At 34.1% G+C, this 17,881-nt stretch overlaps 1 protein-coding gene across 1 annotated transcript; it reads left to right on the forward strand.

The window, feature by feature from the left end:
* Positions 1-711: 711 nt before the first annotated feature.
* On the forward strand, positions 712-17,024 carry LOC124643098 (nose resistant to fluoxetine protein 6-like). The gene is made up of 14 exons (XM_047181952.1): positions 712-956; positions 3,611-3,775; positions 4,234-4,442; positions 5,818-6,023; positions 6,279-6,355; positions 6,734-6,915; positions 7,163-7,320; positions 7,604-7,772; positions 8,802-8,995; positions 10,558-10,705; positions 11,007-11,190; positions 15,151-15,293; positions 15,767-15,876; positions 16,729-17,024. Exons 1-14 carry the CDS (start codon positions 908-910, stop codon positions 16,817-16,819), a joined length of 2,085 nt encoding a protein of 694 aa, XP_047037908.1. The 5' UTR covers positions 712-907; the 3' UTR covers positions 16,820-17,024.
* Positions 17,025-17,881: the final 857 nt, after the last annotated feature.

A 17,881-nucleotide genomic window follows, 5' to 3' on the forward strand; every position in this document is an offset into this window, starting at 1 on the left:
CAAAATAAGTGAGTTAGGCCTATAACTATAGGCCAACTAAAAGGTTTTAGTGTGTGGGTAATCTTACACAAGACGGGCACCCATCTGCGGATCGACCGCGAAAGGCGTTGCTTAAATTATCGAAACAGATAGGCATAGTCTTAGCTGTGCTGTTACTGTTACAGCCTTTTTATCGTCCCACTGCCGGGCTGCAGCCTCCTCTCACACGGAGAAGGATGGAGCGTTAATCACCACACTTGCTTAATGCGGGTTGGTGATTTCAGACTTTATAGTCCAGGTTTCCTCAAGAAGTTTTCCTTCACCTTTTTATCAGCTATTGGTGTCCAAGATATACTTAGAAAGTACATACAATCTTAGAAAAGTTGCATTGGTATTTGCCTGACCTGGAATCGGACCCACGCGATACATTCATACTTGAGAGGTTGGTTCTTTACCCACTAGGCCACCACGACTCGTCTTAGCTATAAGGTTTTATTTCATATACAAAACGTTACAAATTACTCTCTGACGCAGCAATCGGATTACAATTTAAAAAATAAAATACTTGCATACCTTGTTCGTGACGTCAATTTTTTGCATTAAAAGGGCACATAAGGTAAGTAAAAGTTAGTATTGATTGCGCCCTTACACCTTAAGGTGCAATTTTGAAATTTCCAAAAAAGTATTTTAACTCGATTTTTCCTTATAGTGGGTGATTGTTCTTTATTATTTAAACTGTTAAAACTATTATTTTTAATATAAATAACTTTAGGGTTTAACTTGTAAACGAAGCGGTCTAGATCGCATTGAAATATAAGCAATGCAATCTGTTGAGTTATTTTAGTTTCAATGTATATGCGTAAAAGATCGGACAGTAGCTGTGATAATATATAAATAAATAATTTAATTTAATAATCATTTTTTTAAGATGAAGGTGACAAGTTCGTTTGTAACTATAATACTCAGCAGTTTTTTCTGTAAGTACCTATAAATTATTTTTATTACCTACTTTTTAAGTATTTATATTTTTTCACAAATTAATTATTTTAATGAATATTTTTTTATCTTTCTATTGAAAAGAAAAAACAGATGGAAATTACTTAACTGGCAAGCTTTTAGAGAACAAGGCATTACTAATCTTAGTTTGATAATACACTCTTTTATGGATTCACAATTTATATAACCAAGTGATATTTTTTTTGTAATATTTTCATAGTAAACAAAATCAACTCCAAATAATACATTTATTTACTGTTTACAAAAATTAACACTTACGCTTAAGCATTCAAAAGCTTTACAATTTAAATAAAAAAAGTAACGTTAACTTGTATATTTATTTTAAAATACATTCAAATATTGACGTTGAAAATAAAGGTGTTATGGTTTACGTATTGTTCCAATTCACTGAATATATTCATCATCATCATCCGCCTTTTACCGTCCCACTGCTGGGCTACGGCCTCCTCTCACACGGAGAAGGATTGAGCGTTAATCACCACGCTTGCTCAATGTGGATTGGCGATTTCAAAAATTTGAAGTCCAGATTTTCTTGCGGGGTTTTTTGTCACCGCTATTTTGTGCAGTATTTAAAATATTTTGTGCAGACAAAATACATATAATAATAATTCCTTTAGTATCAGATAGTCCATTTATCATGTAAGCCTATCGACTACTATTTTTATCCCGGTGCCTGAAGTACTTCCTACTGAGTGGGAGCAAAACATGGGCCAGTCAGGAAGCTAATGTCACTTGCAGTTGCTTAAAGATTTTGGGCTAAAAATATATGTTTGTAGGTATATTTACGAGGTCAGATACTTGACCAGTTAAAAAGCTCTATATTTTAAAATTCTTAAATATATCGGAAACAATATTGTTTACATGACGTAAACAGTTCCGGGTTTTATTTTTATATTTATGTTTTTTTATAACCTTATGTTATTTTATTGCCATCCAACGTGGCAATGCTGCCAGCCTCTTGGGTACACTCCCGGTGGGCAGCGATGAGGAGGAGTTTTTTGATGTAATTTTTTAAATATTTTTATTTATAGTAAGTGTATATATTAGGTAATAAGTTAATTGTATGTTGTATATATATTTATTATTAAGTTATTGTAAAAAGTTATTTATAAGTACTTAATTATAATATTTAATTTACGTACCTAATTTATTGAACTCGTACAATAATAAAACAATATAAATGTCTTTTAATAGGATCGATTGAAGGGTTTTATTTTCTTCGACAGAAATATTTAATTTTTTTTATTTTTTATTTTTATTTAATATTTTTTGTAACAGGATTGTTACATTATGAAAATTATTTGGCATAAAAATGTACAGTAGACAATGTACAGTAGAAATCATAGTTTACGTAACCTAACAGTTGGTTTCAAATGACATTTAAAAAGTTCCCTATAAGCACATTTTGAACAAAACAAGGTTTTGACTTTGACTTTGAAAATCAAGTACATACGGATGTAAACAAACAAAAATACAGGTTTCAAAAATGAAAGTCTTCGTGTTATTTGACCTTGAGGTTTTTATTTTTGGAATACTAAGGAAAGACAGAAAGACAGTTGACTCATGTAATGACAGGCAAAACCAGATGTCGTTGATAAACTTGAAATATATTTAAATATATGTACTTATCTATCACAATCTGGGAAACGCCTCAAGAATTTTACCTAATCCGCTTGAAGAATTAATTTGCTGACCTATCTTAAATTGTCTTTCTTAAAATTAACCTTATAGGTAAATCTTAAAGTTTGTATTAACGCTCTTATCTCAGAAAATGCTGTTACTACTATCTAATCTCAAAATAATATCCAGTGTTAGATTTACAGTCCATTTGTTGAGGAAGGTAAAGGTAAAGTATATTTTTATCAGTTATCTGGATGCGGGAAGTAGATTCATTAGAAGTACTGATAGAAACAACGGGGACAGCTGGATTTTCTATCTGTAAAATCTTCGACTATTAATTCAAATTTCTACTTTTTAACTTTGCCTAATGTTAGTATTAAATTAAAAACAGAATTTTATTATAAAGATTTAGTATTAAAATAACAGAGTAAAAATAAATATATATAAGTCGTGATGTTTATCTTTCCTGATCATATTACAACAATATTATATAAAGTTTATCCATATTGATGCACGTGTTTAAAAGGGGTTTTCCGACATCTTACCAAGGACTATGTCAAGTTGACGCAAGTACATGTAATTACTTCGCTTACAATACCTTTACAATCAAAAGTAAACCAGGGTTTTGCGGTTAAAATAGGTTTAATGGCAGTACTTCCCCAGATTGCTTATCTTGCAAATGATGACAATGATTGAAATAATGTTAAGTTACTATAAATATATGAGATTTATAATAATGAAATGAAAAAAAAATTAAAAATGGTTTAAAAAAAAGTATTTGAAAAAGCATTTTAATGTACATTGTATATTTTACATTTAAAAATGTAAGTTATACGTTTATAAATAAATAAATGGTGATAATTCTAATATTCGGTTTGTTATATGGGAGAATGAAGTATAAACTATTTGACATGAATCCAGTAATAATACTTTAAGGTATTACGAACTTCTTTATAAGATTAGGTGTATTTAATGATCACATTATTTTTTTCAGGTTTAACCATAGCAGAATATAATACAAATAGAATAAAAACAGAAGTAGATCTCGTTATAGAAGGACTTGTAGATCAAGAATGGAATCCTGATGAAAAACCTTGCTTGGACCAGACGCTGTTCATATTGAACAATGCTAAGAATTACACTGTATGGGCTGTTTGGAGTAAGTAACGATAATAAACTAAAAAAAAAGAAGCTTCTAATTAAGATACCAATAGATCAAAAAATATGATTGCAATTAGACCCAAAACATTTCTTCAATTAACCAAAAGCAACAATGTTTTTACTCGATAACAAGTTTGTTTTAAATTGCAGAAAGTCATTGCCTACCAAAAATCTTCTCTTTCAGACGAACTTAAAATATCCAAAACGTGCTTAGAAAGCTTAAATCATGTTTTATAAAACAAAGTTAATGCAATGATCCCTAAATTTGAATGGCCAAAGATTTTGGAATTAAAATCTGAAATATGGCATGATGGAATGGATCATTCTAGAAATATCATACATATTGTTTTAAATTAAAAAGATTCTGATTTCAGAGCACCTCGATCAACGTGATCTTGTCAATTTAAATAGTAAATTAGGATCTTAAGAACCAAATTAATCCAAGATTTATTTTAGTTTGGAACTCCATGCAACATCCAGTCGGTAGTTTCTACGGATCCAAATACAGTTTTGGTAACTATGATCAATGTCTAAAAGCACCGTCGAATTTTGGAGAACCCAAAATTGTAACTCAGTATTGCCTTACTGATGTTAAACTGACGGATGGCAAAGTTAAAGCTTATGAGAATCCTGATATTTTTGGACCATCTGAAGATTTTTTGAATGTAAGTATTGTATTCGATAATTTAGCTATACTTCATCCTCCGAGCCTTTTTCCCAACTATGTTGGGGTCGGCTTCCAGTCTAACCGGAGTCAGCTGAGTACCAGTGCTTTACAAGAAGCGACTGCCGATTTGACCTTCTCAACCCAGTTACCCGGGCACCCAATACCCCTTGGTTAGACTGATAATTTAGCCATACTTAACGATGAAATATTTACACCTGTTACTGAACTAAATCCGATTGATTTTGAAATAACTATTTTAGCAATAATGAACTATACATGTGTATATGTAGGCCTTGAACATAGACAGCTATGCATGTTATCAGGTCACACTAGCAAGGATGTTATTATATTTATAGGGTTTAGATAATTTTGCAACTAGGTTATTGATATTATTCAACAATGCACTGCAGAAAATACCTGGGCCATTGCGTAACGGAGGACCTTAGAGATCATGAGGACATTGAACGCGAGCGCAGAGCTCTTGCAGTAAGAGTGAATATGCTGGTGCGCAGGTTTGCTGGCTGTAGTAAGGAGGTTAAGATCACGTTGTTTAAGGCTTATTGCCAAACTTTCTACACAAGCAGCCTGTGGACCAGTTACTCCATAAAAACATTGGACACTCTGAGAGTTCAATATAATAACAGCTTCAGAATGCTTTTGGGACTGCCGCGGTTTTGTAGTGCCTCTAGCATGTTCGCTGAAGCGCGTGTTCACGATTTCTTCGCAATGGTGAGAAGGAAAACGGCATCTTTGTTGGAGAGATCGCGGTCTAGTTCCAATGGCATTCTGAGGATGTTAGTGGATAAATTTGATTCGCCTATCATCAAGCATTTTATGCAGGTTTTAGTTAGGCGAAGCTAAACATTGTTTTTTATATTTGTGTGTTCCTTACTAACATAGTTTTTTTAAGTATTTATTTTGTTACTAACCAAGTGGACCTTTCTGTTGTCTTTAAATAAACGAATTATTATGGGACATCAATTTTTACATGTTATGCACCTAAATGAATGTTGCTCAAACAATCAAATAATTGGTCAAAAAGTACGGATATGGGAACTCATTTGTTATATCCGTACTTTTTTTTGCAAATTATTTTTATTTCTTGCTAACGTAGACTGTGGTAACACAAGATGTTGCAAAAATAGGAGTTACATTTTAGTGATAGAAAAACAAAAGAAAGGCTTATAAAACAATGAGATAAAAAATACCATAATGAAGCAATGAAATGATGGTTGATAAGAACTCATAAAATGAAATCGCTCAATACTTTATTAATTGTCAATTTTTAATATCAGAAGGTAAAACCCCAGTTGTAAAAGTAGTTATAGATTTAGATGCAGATTATTTTCAAGCTAACCTTCTTTGTTTCATAGATTAAATCCGAGGTAGGCAGAAGATCTGACTCCATATCTTGGGGTAGCTGCCTACCAGCTACATGTAGCCATGATGCTGTTTCCAAAATCATGAAGAGCATATACCTGGTGAATCCTATCACTTCTGTAGACCCTGAGATAACTGTGGACTATTGTGAAGTTGGTGGGGTTAAGACTCAATATAGTCTGAAGTTTTATGTGTTCATGTGAGTAAAGATTTGGATTTTATTTTGGGTCTGTTTGATCCTTTATGCTTCTGGTGTTTTCTTAGGTTCTAGATTTTAGTATTCCTTTTTTGGCTGTAGATTTTCTGTTTACAATATTAGTTATAATTCTTTTCTTATTCGTGTTGCGTTTGTTTGTTATATTTTGCACCGATCCAAATAATAGTTGTTTTTTGAGAGTTAAGTTTATCCTATTCTTTTGTATTAACTTCATTTAAACTGTGTTATTATTTCCAGAACCACAATATTATCTTTAGTAATAGCAGCAGTAGCGTCAACATTATATCTGGAATATGACAATGCAGATTCAAGACGTGAGTTATCCTTACCAACTGTTATAATATTATTTACTTTATAATTAACATAGCGACTTCCGATTTAACTTGTGTGTGAATATTGGCTTCTTTATAATTATACACTTTGTTAAGAAGAGGTATTGTATTATGTATAAAGTTCTTGACAAGACAGGTTTTCTATAACAGTTTTGATTGATTTTATTCAACTGTTTCTTGGGATCTAGATTAGATATTATTATGTTCATAGGTATTCCATGATTTTGGTTTCTAACTTCATTATGAGAAAGTGAACGACTATAAACGGGAAAGAATTAAAATCCCCCATCAATAGCACGAAAAATTCACACTAACTTTTGACGTTTACAATAGTTGTCTGATCATTGATTTCTATTTCAGTTCGAAGAATAGCTTATTCCTTCAGCCTCAAAAGGAACTGGTCTTCATTTGTCCGAATTACGGATGATGAAATACCTGTTCTCAGTTTCACGAAGGCCGTGGTATTGTCCTTCACGACAATTGTCCATGTTTTCGTGTTTATCGTCGCTGGATCTATCAGTAATGGACATGATTATGATCAAGTAAGAATTTGTTTAGAGATGTGAGAAAGTGCTTTTTTGATTGATGTAATTTTGTGTGGTGTGGTTTAGATTTTAATGCGTTGTATAAGAATTTACATTGAAAAGTCAGGTCAGTCCAAGTGTTTTAGGCAAATGTGCCTTTAAATTCTTAGGAAGTTTACCCTTTTTTTGGAACGTAAATAGTAGAATGGGTCTTTGCAAATTTTTGTGAGACCAGTTTTTAATAGGTTTTTGTTTTATATTTCAGCTTCTAACAATAAAAGACAATACTTTTGGCAACACATTCCAACATTTAGATTTGCCAGCAGTAGAGAACTTCTTCGTCATATCAGGATTGCTACTAATGAAAGGATTGATGGAGAAGAAGAAGAATCCTGTTATCACACTAATACAGCGTTATGTAAGGTAAGCACTTTAGACTTTGTTGTAATTAAAAGAAATCATTTTCTATACAATTTGGAAATTTTTCAAGAAATCTTAATTTGTCGAGCTTTTGACAACGAATTATTTCCAATATTAACTCCTTTCCGCACATAGATTAAAAGTAGCTATATTACTGCCGAGTTTAATTAAAATCCATTCAGTAGTTACGTGAAATAGGAACAAGTATCCACCCACACAAACTTTTAACCCTATAACATTAGTGGGATATTAAGATAACTATCATTAAATTATTATCATCTTCCAGATTAATAGGCTCATTCACCGTATTAATATTCTACACGATCGCTGCATCCGAGTATGTCGGAGACGGCCCTCTTTGGAAGCGACTCGTTGGAAGGGAACAGACAAAGTGCACAAAAACTTGGCCCATAGCCTTGTTGATGCTTGGCAATTACGTTGACAGTGATAATATTGTGAGTTCCATTTATATTAAAATACTCAGAAGGATCAATTACTTATCCTCTAGCTTTGAAAATAACGATAACGTTTATATAAATATTGTCATCATCAAACATTTTTTGTTAGTGTCCTAAACCGTCAGTTGCACCAAGATCCATTGAAATTAAATCTTCATTAAATCTATTGCTATCACTTACCATCTTGTTGACAAAGAATGAGTCAGCAATATATTTACAGAAGCTTTAACTTTTATGAACCCTTCTGCAACAAATGGAATGGAACCGATTTGTATTGAAATCTGGAAAGCTTCACTATCCTCGGATGACAGTAGGCTATATTTAATACTTGTATGGGCAGTAGTTTCCATGGAACGGGAGAGAATCCACGGAAAACAGCTAGTTTCCAAAGTCAATTCGAAGAGTTGGATGTTTTTAATGAAAGATAAACAGGTGTTTTTCTTAATCAGGCGTTTACCTTGTTGGTGGAAATCAGCTTTAAAAGGCTGGTTTTTATATCCTTTTCTTTAACAATAACATTTACTGGAATACTGTCATGTTCAATAAGAGTCATTTTTGCTTCATGGTCACGTAAAGTAAATTCCTGATGATAGATACAATGGGTGATAAAATATTTTATTGTGAAGAATTATGGGTTTTCTTGGTATGTTTTGTTGTGATTATTGAAAATGTAGAAAAACATAGATTTTAATGAAGTATTTATATTTTTAAACAATGTATTTAAAGGAATTAGTTAGTATGAGGCATTAACTGCTAGTTTATGTTAAATCCAATAGTAATAAATCTTAATTAGTACCTAACCAATTTTAAAATTCAAGTTTTTTCCCGCAAAATCACTTATGTCCTGAAGTAACCTATCTACTAATGTTCAAAAACTTACAATTGTTTCTGCCTTTTGTTTTTGAAAGCGAAACCCAAGACACTTTCGTTTTTATCACTAGTAAATAAAAAAATACACCTTAACGTCTGGATGACATTCTATCCTACTTAGGTATTATGTTTAACAAAAATTTCAATTGATTCCAGTGCCAGCAAGTCTCCTGGTACATTCCTGCTGACTACCACTTAGCTGTCATGGGGACTATACTATTCTGCGTCTGGCAATGGAACAAGAAGATTGGCAAAATTGTCACTACCATCGCTGTAATATTCTCTATCGTAATAACTGGTATTACCACTTATACGAAAAAATTGCCCGGAATCCTGCTTTACGATATCGAGTGAGTCTTATTTTGTTTTTAGGGTTCCGTACCCAAAGGGTAAAACGGGACACTATTGTTTTCGCTCCTCTGTCCGTCCGTCCATTCGTTCGTCCGTCCGTCTGTCACCAGGCTGTATCTCATGAACCGTGATAGTTAGAGAGCTGAAATTTTCACAGATCATGAATTTTTGTAACCTAGAATATAATAAATATTTTGGGGGCTCCCATACAACAAACTTGATTTTTTTGTTTATAAGTCATGGTACGGAACCCTTCGTGTGCGAGTCCGACTATTTATTTTTATTTTGTGAGGATAACTTGTTATCGTCATTGTCAAGGTTTATTTTAATAGTTGTGTTTCATATACCTTTAACTTTATCCTTGTTTTGCAAAATGTATCGCAATTTTTTTCAATTCCGGCAAGATTGTTGCTTCCACATTCTTGTAGGTTGTAACTTGTAATGTTACTTTCTCGTTTTAAATGCCTCTAGCTAGTGTTTTGACTTTATTCATTTTGCTGCTTTATTTAATCATGTCGATATTTACAGTAGTACATGAAAGAGTACCATTTAACTCTCTTGAAATGAACTTTTATGTTCAATCAAATCCGAAGTTGTAGAAACCAACTGCGTTTTTCTAATATTTGCAAGATAAATGAAAATACCTTTTCCAATTGTTTCCTGATATGTTAATGTCACCTTATGACGTAACTTTACCCGAATGAGATTCACTGAACCCATACAAAAGCTTATAAAAATCCAATTTGCTTTGATTGACGTTTTTCTGTGATGTTTTGATTTAATGGGATTTCGAAATAATGGTTTTTTGAAAGGTATTCCGTTCGTTTCTTTTTTTATTTTAATGAAAAATCTTCGATAAAATACTATTTTTATGTTTTTAAACTCTCCGATAGTTTAATTGATATTTTCATAACAGACATAATATTTGCAAAGACTTAAACACCGGTATTCATATTGATATTTGATTAAAAAATGTTTAACCAATTTAATACATTATTTTTATGACAAACTCAAGTATTAAAATGACAATCAATCATAAACTAATCTCTTAAACTTACGATGAATTTTCGAGAACTTTTTATTGAATCTTTGTCAAACTTCTGAAACCCTAAAACTTCTAGGTTTTGAACAAACAATTTGTTTTGACTTACCGTTTTCTTTATTATAAGTATTCGGTTCTTTAAAAATATCCGTTGCTAACAGCCCTGGCTTTTTAGATTCATATTCATTATTATAGCTGTTGCCATGGCAACCTAAAGTTACGGCCATCTACCGAGTTAAAAATATGTATTAAGCTGGGTGATATGTTAGAATTAAAAGTTAAAATACAAAGGTACATGCCGCTTTCATGTCATGGTGAAAATATACATCGTCAAGACTCTTGAAATTAAGTCTGTGATCACCAATCTGACTTGGTCAGGCACGGTGATCAATACTATGATTAAAATAGTCTTTTTCGCAGCAGTAGGACAAAAATAAGCTGATAATTACTTTTTCTCCCTATTTTGTTCTATCCTGTATATCTTTATTTCTACTACTAACAGCTTATTTATATTTTCAGAACCCTCATACATGTAAGATTAAACGTGGTCTATACTGACACCTATATGAAGAGCCATCACAGAGCTGGTTCCTACTTCCTTGGCATGGCTATGGGTTATATTATTACTGTATACCGCCCTAACAAGTATAGGGGTATTATTTCTAAGGCAAGTGTTGTTTGGTGTATCGAAAGCATTCATAAGATCAGAGAAACATAATATATTTTATCTAATAGACATTAAGATGTAGTCTGTAGGAAGTCTTAATGCAACAGTAGTTAGAATATACATACTTAATTTGTTTACCAAAAAAGACCGGGTACCCAAACTATATAACGTTTCTATACAAGTATCTTATGACTTTCTCCCGGTTCTAAGCTGCCTCACCAATAATTTTCAAAAAAATCATTCAGCCGTTTCTGATTTACAAGAAGTATAACTAACATGATATTCATTTCTTAAATTCCAGGAGTGTTCCTACCTAGGCCTTGCAGCAGCTTTCATGTTAAGCCTGAAGGTACTATCAGCGGCCCCAGAGTGGTGCCTTGGGGAATACAATGCCTGGAACTCGGCAGTTTACGCAGCGTTAAACAGAAATCTATGGGCTTTAGCCACTTGCATTTGTATCGCCATCACCGAGTATGGAGATGTCCGTAAGTGGTTGATTTCTTATTTTATGGTAATATTTTTCGCGGTTGGAGTAACGTCTTCGGGGAAATAGTTGATGTATTCAGCAAATAATATTGGGGAATTTGCCTCAAGTGATGTCGTGTATATTGGTTTAGTGTTGCCGTGAAAACGAAAAAAATTATTACATTTATAAATAGCTAGTTAAATCTATAATAAAGTCAAGAACTTTGTCGACATAAACTGACTCAGTATAAATATTATAAGGAGTTTAATAGTAAACGGGAGTTAAAGGATTTTATATTCAAAAGCATGAAGATATAGACAACTTAAATGGACACAGTCTTTAGTCTGTTCCCGGGAAGTAGTAGCCGCGGGTAGAACCGCGGGGAATACCCAGTAATTAAATAATCTGCTACACAGAATCAAATAATTATATTATATTAATTATATCTAGCCTGTAGTGTCCCACTGCTGGGCAAAGGCCTCCCCATCTCGCTTCCACTCTTCCCGATCTTTCGATCGTGTCCACCAATCCGGACGATAGGCGTCTAGTTCGTCACGCCATCTCTTCCGGGGCCTACCCCGCCTGCGGTGTCCATCCTGAGGTGTCCACTGGGTGATAATAGTGGCCCATCTCTCCGGATGCATTCGGCTGACGTGTCCGGCCCAGTTCCATTTTAATGTCGCCGCCATTTGGCCCACATCCGCGACTCCTGTTCTGGAACGTATCACGGTATTCCGTATGCGATCGGTCCGTTTAATGCCTAAAAGGCTACGTTCCATTGCCCTTTGGCAAACCTTGAGCTTGGACTTCTGACACTCCGTGAGAGACCAGGTTTGTGCACCGTAGGTTAGGACGGGCAAGATACACATGTCGACTAGCTTTCGCTTGAGTGAAAGGGGAAGGTCCCCTTTCATGTAATGCTTCATGGACCAGTAGCTTTTCCAGGCGTTCTCAATGCGACGGACGATTTCTCGCTGTTGCCTGTTTTCGAAAGAGACTAACTGGCCCAAGTAGATGTATTCGTCGACATAATGTAGAGCTTGCCCGTCTACCTCGACCCTACGTTTCGTGCTGTTGGTCATTGTCTGTGTCTTATTCATGTTCATTTGAAGTCCAACCTCTCGGCTTGCCATGCTCAAATCTTGGAGCATTTGTTGGAGTTCCTCTGATGTGGACGCAAAAAGGACGATGTCATCAGCAAACCGCAAATTTGTAAGCCTCTTGCTCCCGATCGCGATACCTTTTGATGTCCACGGCACAGTCAGCTTTTTGAAAACTTCCTCCAGCGTACACGTGAAAAGGTTTGGTGATAGTGGATCACCCTGTTTCACGCCTTTCTCTATGTGGAATGTTGGACCTGGGGAAAGGAGCTTTACTGACGCTGTACTGGCTCTGTAGATTAGCTCCAAAAGCCTTATGTAGGTCTCATTTACATTTTGTGCGCGTAAAGATGTGAAAATCGCTGTGTGCTTGAGACTGTCAAAAGCCTTGGAGTAATCCACAAAAGCCAGATACAACGGTTTGTGGTATTCATTGTATTTCTCTATTATTTGATTTAATGTGAATAGATGATCGGTTGTGGAGAAGGACGGGCGGAATCCGGCCTGTTCGATTGGTTGATGTTGGTCTAGGTGTTCTCTAATGCGGTTGTGTATCACTTTAATGAATAGTTTATACAGATGCGAGATCAGGCTTATGGGTCTGTAGTTGTTGATGTCTGTCTTATCGCCTTTTTTATGGAGAATAATTATATTTGAGTGGGTAAACTGGAGCGGTATCTGGCCAGTAAATAAAATGGAGTTGAAAAGGTTTGTAATATGGGGTATTAGGGTGTTCTTAAACAATTTGAGAATCTCAGTACTGATACCATCGTCTCCGGGGCTCTTGTTGTACTTCAGGCTTTTTAAAGCCACATCAACTTCACCGCCAATAATGGGAGAGATGTCAGGACGGAGGTATTCGATTGGTTCAGAGAGTCTGGATGAATCAGCATACAAGGTTTTAAAGAAGTCGGTGCAAATGTGACTTATCTTCTCTCTACTGTATTGTTTGATACCGTCTCTGTCGCGCAAACACGTCAGCCATGTTTTGTTTTTTGAAATACCATCCTTTGCCGATCTCAGCGATCCACCCCGTTCCAAGGCAATTTTAATTGATTTTGTGCTGTGATTCCTCAGATCTTTCCGAATATTTCTCTTTACTCTCTTGTCTAGTTCTCTGTATTCGTCTGTTTGCCTAACTGAGTCTCTTCTTCGATCTATTAGTATTATAGTTCGGCCATTCAGAGAATGCGTTCCTGACACGTCGCGATTGAACTGACGACGTAACTTTGCAATGGCGTTGCAGTTACGATAAAAATATTTTTGCTGGTTGTTTACCGTTTTAACAATTGAGGAGCATTAAAACAACATTATTATATCAATAATCAATGAATGTTATTACGTCGTCAGTTCAATCGCGACGTGTCAGGAACGCATTCTCTGAATGGCCGAACTATAGTGTGTTATGGGTAAGTTTGTTGGTTTTTGGTCTTTTTATTTTAATTTTATTGGTAGCTGTTCTTATGCTTTCTAAGATGGTATCGTATTGTTTCTGTGCGTCGCCTGTACTATTGTGCAATAAACTGAAACTATTTTTAAGTTCTAGTTCGAAGTCTTCGTAGTTTCCAAGTAAAATTTGTTTGTTTAGTGTTTTTTTAGAATCAAATAAAAGCCGCTTAAATCATAACTTAATGAATTGAATCATAATTACGGAATCAAAGGACCGTATCCCGAAATACTAGGAAATGAGTTGCTAACGTGCCCTTTAATCCGTCTATCTAAATATACTTGAGCCTTAGGCATGTTGTACATGGCTCCTTTTTTTTCTAATTTCCCCAGAGGACCCTTAGTTTTTCCCCGTCAAAATACGGGTATTATATTTCATCTCCGCTCCAAGATATGACTGTAACAGTTTCATCAAAATCTACTTTCTCTCAGTGCCGTGAACAAGGGGAGAAAATTGTTTTTATGGAATTTGTGTTTTGTCAACTAATTCGTGATGGTGACTTTCCTTCTCATAAAGAAAGAAGACAGACACAATTTTTGGTACCAATCTATACTAATACATATTATAAAGCTGAGTTTGCATGATTGAACGACTAATCTTAGATTTTTTTGGAAATATTTGTCTTTTACTGTTTAATAGCTCATTTATCTAGGAAAGCTACAGCTACAGGCTTTTTTATCTAAGTGCGTGAAAATTAGACTTTGTTTGTTACGCTTTCACGGTGTTTTGATGAAAATAGGAGAGATTCTTAAGACGATTACTAGCCACTCTTCATCTGGGATCAAAATAATTTAGAATACCTACGGGTGAAATCGCCTGAAAATATCAAGCAAATAAAAACATTGCCCATAAAAAACTGGTGACCTATATCCGTGTAATAGTGTTTCGCGAAAAAAACCCCACAAAAGATTGACCGAGTTTTGAATATTTGAATATTCTGAATGAGTTGCACGATCATTAATCGATGTCGAAGGGATTAAGTACGCTTATGAAACTGAAAGGAGTTCTTTCAGTATTTCTGATGTTTTTTTTTTATATTAATATACCATTATTTATAGTTGTTCGTTACTCATAACCAAATTATGGGGTAGATACAATAATTTTTCTTGAGGTATGATAAGGTCAAGTTGTTCAATAATTCTCTTTGAATATTATACTTAAAACTATAAATATAGCTGAAGAGTTTCTTTGTTTTCTTTAAGACGCATATCTCTGGAAAAAATTATCAGTTTTAGATAGCCCATTTATAGAGGAAAACAATAGGTTTCCTTTATCCAGATGCGCGAAATAATCCCCACGGGTGAAACCTCAGAAGCTAGTCAATCATTTCCATTTCGAAACGTCACAAATAAGGACATTAAAAATATCTTAATTCCAATTTAACATCTTCAAATGACAGATGCCACAATAACGTCACAATTTTTCCTTGCAGAAATCCTTCGAAAAATGATGTCTTGGCCAGGTTACACGATTCTCAGCCGGTTGGCGTACGGCGTCTACATAACGCATTCTCTCCTTCTAGAACGGTTCCTATTTTCACAAAGGAATCCTATGCACTACGACATGTTTAATCTGGTGAGCATTTATGATTGCCTGGTACTAGGAATACAAGGAATTCCGCTTTCGTGAACTTATTGCCAGCAATATTACTTACTTTTGCCATTTCTTTCTCTGTTTCTTCGAAATAGGTGTTGAAACTACTTACTGGGTTTGATTCGGAGAATTAGTATTTAATAGCGTTTAGAAAACTGTTAGTTTCTGTAGTTCTTGCTATTGAGAATACAGGAAAGTGTTGGATTTCTACGATTTTCAAGTATTAAATTTTGAAACAGAAACGGCAAATGATTTGATCTGGAAAACATAATTAGTCTGATAATGAAAATTATTTTTTCTATGATTAATTACTTAACCAAATCCCTCAGTCAAACAGCAGTCAAGAACATAATTTTCTCCAAAATTTTAACACCCCAAGAAGTCCATACGGACATAACACAGCCGAACAATCTGTCTAACAGCTTGAGCATACAAACTTCGTAATTGAATTTCAGATACTAAACGGTATAGGAATACTGGCAACATCGGCCGTACTATCGGTAGCAATGTGGCTGTTTGTGGAGTCTCCTCTCAGCAACTTGGCTAATCTTGTGCTGAACCCTGTGTGAGTATCCCGTAGTTAAATACTAAATACTATAGTTCGGCCATTCAGAGAATGCGTTCCTGACACGTCGCGATTGAACTGACGACGTAACTTTGCAATGGCGTTGCAGTTACGATAAAAATATTTTTGCTGGTTGTTTACCGTTTTAACAATTGAGGAGCATTAAAACAACATTATTATATCAATAATCAATGAATGTTATTACGTCGTCAGTTCAATCGCGACGTGTCAGGAACGCATTCTCTGAATGGCCGAACTATAATACATTTGTTGGTATGTATACATGTGTATGTAGGTATAACTGCTGGTATATGAACGGCAATGGATAAGGAACTTGTCGCTGTCTTTTGTTTTTGACGTTAGAAAAGTGCTGATTTATCATCCTAATTTGAATAAACGTTTTTGAGTTTGAGCTTCATTTGTTTTTAAATTCGATATTGGTGAAATTCTTGCTGCGCCTGATGTCAATCGGATCTTATATTTGAATCAGTCTATTGGAGATTTTTTGATTTACCAAAGAGTACTGAGATTTTGTCAGTGGTTTTGGCAGTTCCTAAGTGTACCTAAAATAGCTTGTCAGTAAGAAATTCGAATAATGTGGCTAATAAATCAAACTAGCATTTTATAACTGTTTGGCAAAAATAAATATCCACAATTTTCTTAAATTGAACACGAACTTGGCTAACATTAACACTAACTTAAATAAAACATTTATTACGAAACTCAAAACAAGAGCAACCAACTTCGATTTATTCTACAAATTGAACAAACAAATATAAAATAAGGCAAGCGAACAAGAAACATACATGATTTTATTTCAAGTTTAAACAAACCGTTCCTTTACCTTTTCAGAAAGAAGCAGACTTCCAATGGAATTGAAAACAAAAAGGAAACCAATGGACAAACGAAGATTATAGACTTAAAACATACAAAGGCATTGTAATATAAAAAGAATCGTTTGATCTTGTTACTGAAATAGACCTAGTTATTTATGTGGATTTTAATTTAATAGATCTTGATGTACTCTGAGAAGTTAAAGAACGAATAAAATAACTTAATTTAAAGATTGATGATAAACCAATTCTCTCTCTCGTCTGCAGGCCATTATCTAGGCTAATAAATAAATAAATACACTTTTTGATAGTTAATTGAAATGTATTTATTTCTATAGCTAACCGACTCATTGAATGAAGAAATAAAAACATATTTTGTAACGCCTGAACAAAACATGTTAGCAAGCAATTTTCCGATATACAATGAACCGATGCAAATAATATTAACATAAGGCGCCGTAGTTGATGTCTAAAATAAGCCTACTATTACTATAGTCTAAATAAAACATACTGTTAAAGCATTGTTTGAAAACAAAACAGTTGTTAAACACTCTAATTCCTTTCCAAATTGCTATAAGGAAATAGTGATTTATACTTGTTTCGCTAATAACACACGATTGACTAACAAACTATGTTATAACTCATTGGCTGTTGAAACTTTTAAGCCACTAGAATCCTTATTTATGTGGCTTCAATGAACACACGAGGCTACAATAAGCCATTAACTTAGAATTTAGTACAGCATAAGTATACAGCAATAGTTTATTAACAAAACACTGAGGAAAATTGGTCTTAATGGAATTGGAGCGTGATTCTAAATTAAAGGGTTTAGATTAAGATAAGATGAAGAGTTCAGTTAGTTTTAACGTAATTATAATTAGGAATATAATTTGCTCATGCTTTTTTATCATAGTACTAGTTATTGCTACCGTTTTCGCGTCCTGTGAGTTCTACCTCGCGCACCCGGGTTGATAACTTGTCTGTAACGATCCTCGATTATATAGTGGGCTATCCAACACCGGAATAATATTTCAAACTGGACCAGTAGTTTTTAAGATTAGCGCGTTCAAGGAACGTAACAAACTCTACAGCTTTATAATATTAGTAAAGGTAACTTATGAGCTATCTAAAGATTCAATATTGATTATCAAAATACTTTTCCTCAGTAGCAA

This window comes from Helicoverpa zea, chromosome 26, assembly GCF_022581195.2.
Source record: "Helicoverpa zea isolate HzStark_Cry1AcR chromosome 26, ilHelZeax1.1, whole genome shotgun sequence".
Taxonomy (NCBI): domain Eukaryota; kingdom Metazoa; phylum Arthropoda; class Insecta; order Lepidoptera; family Noctuidae; genus Helicoverpa; species Helicoverpa zea.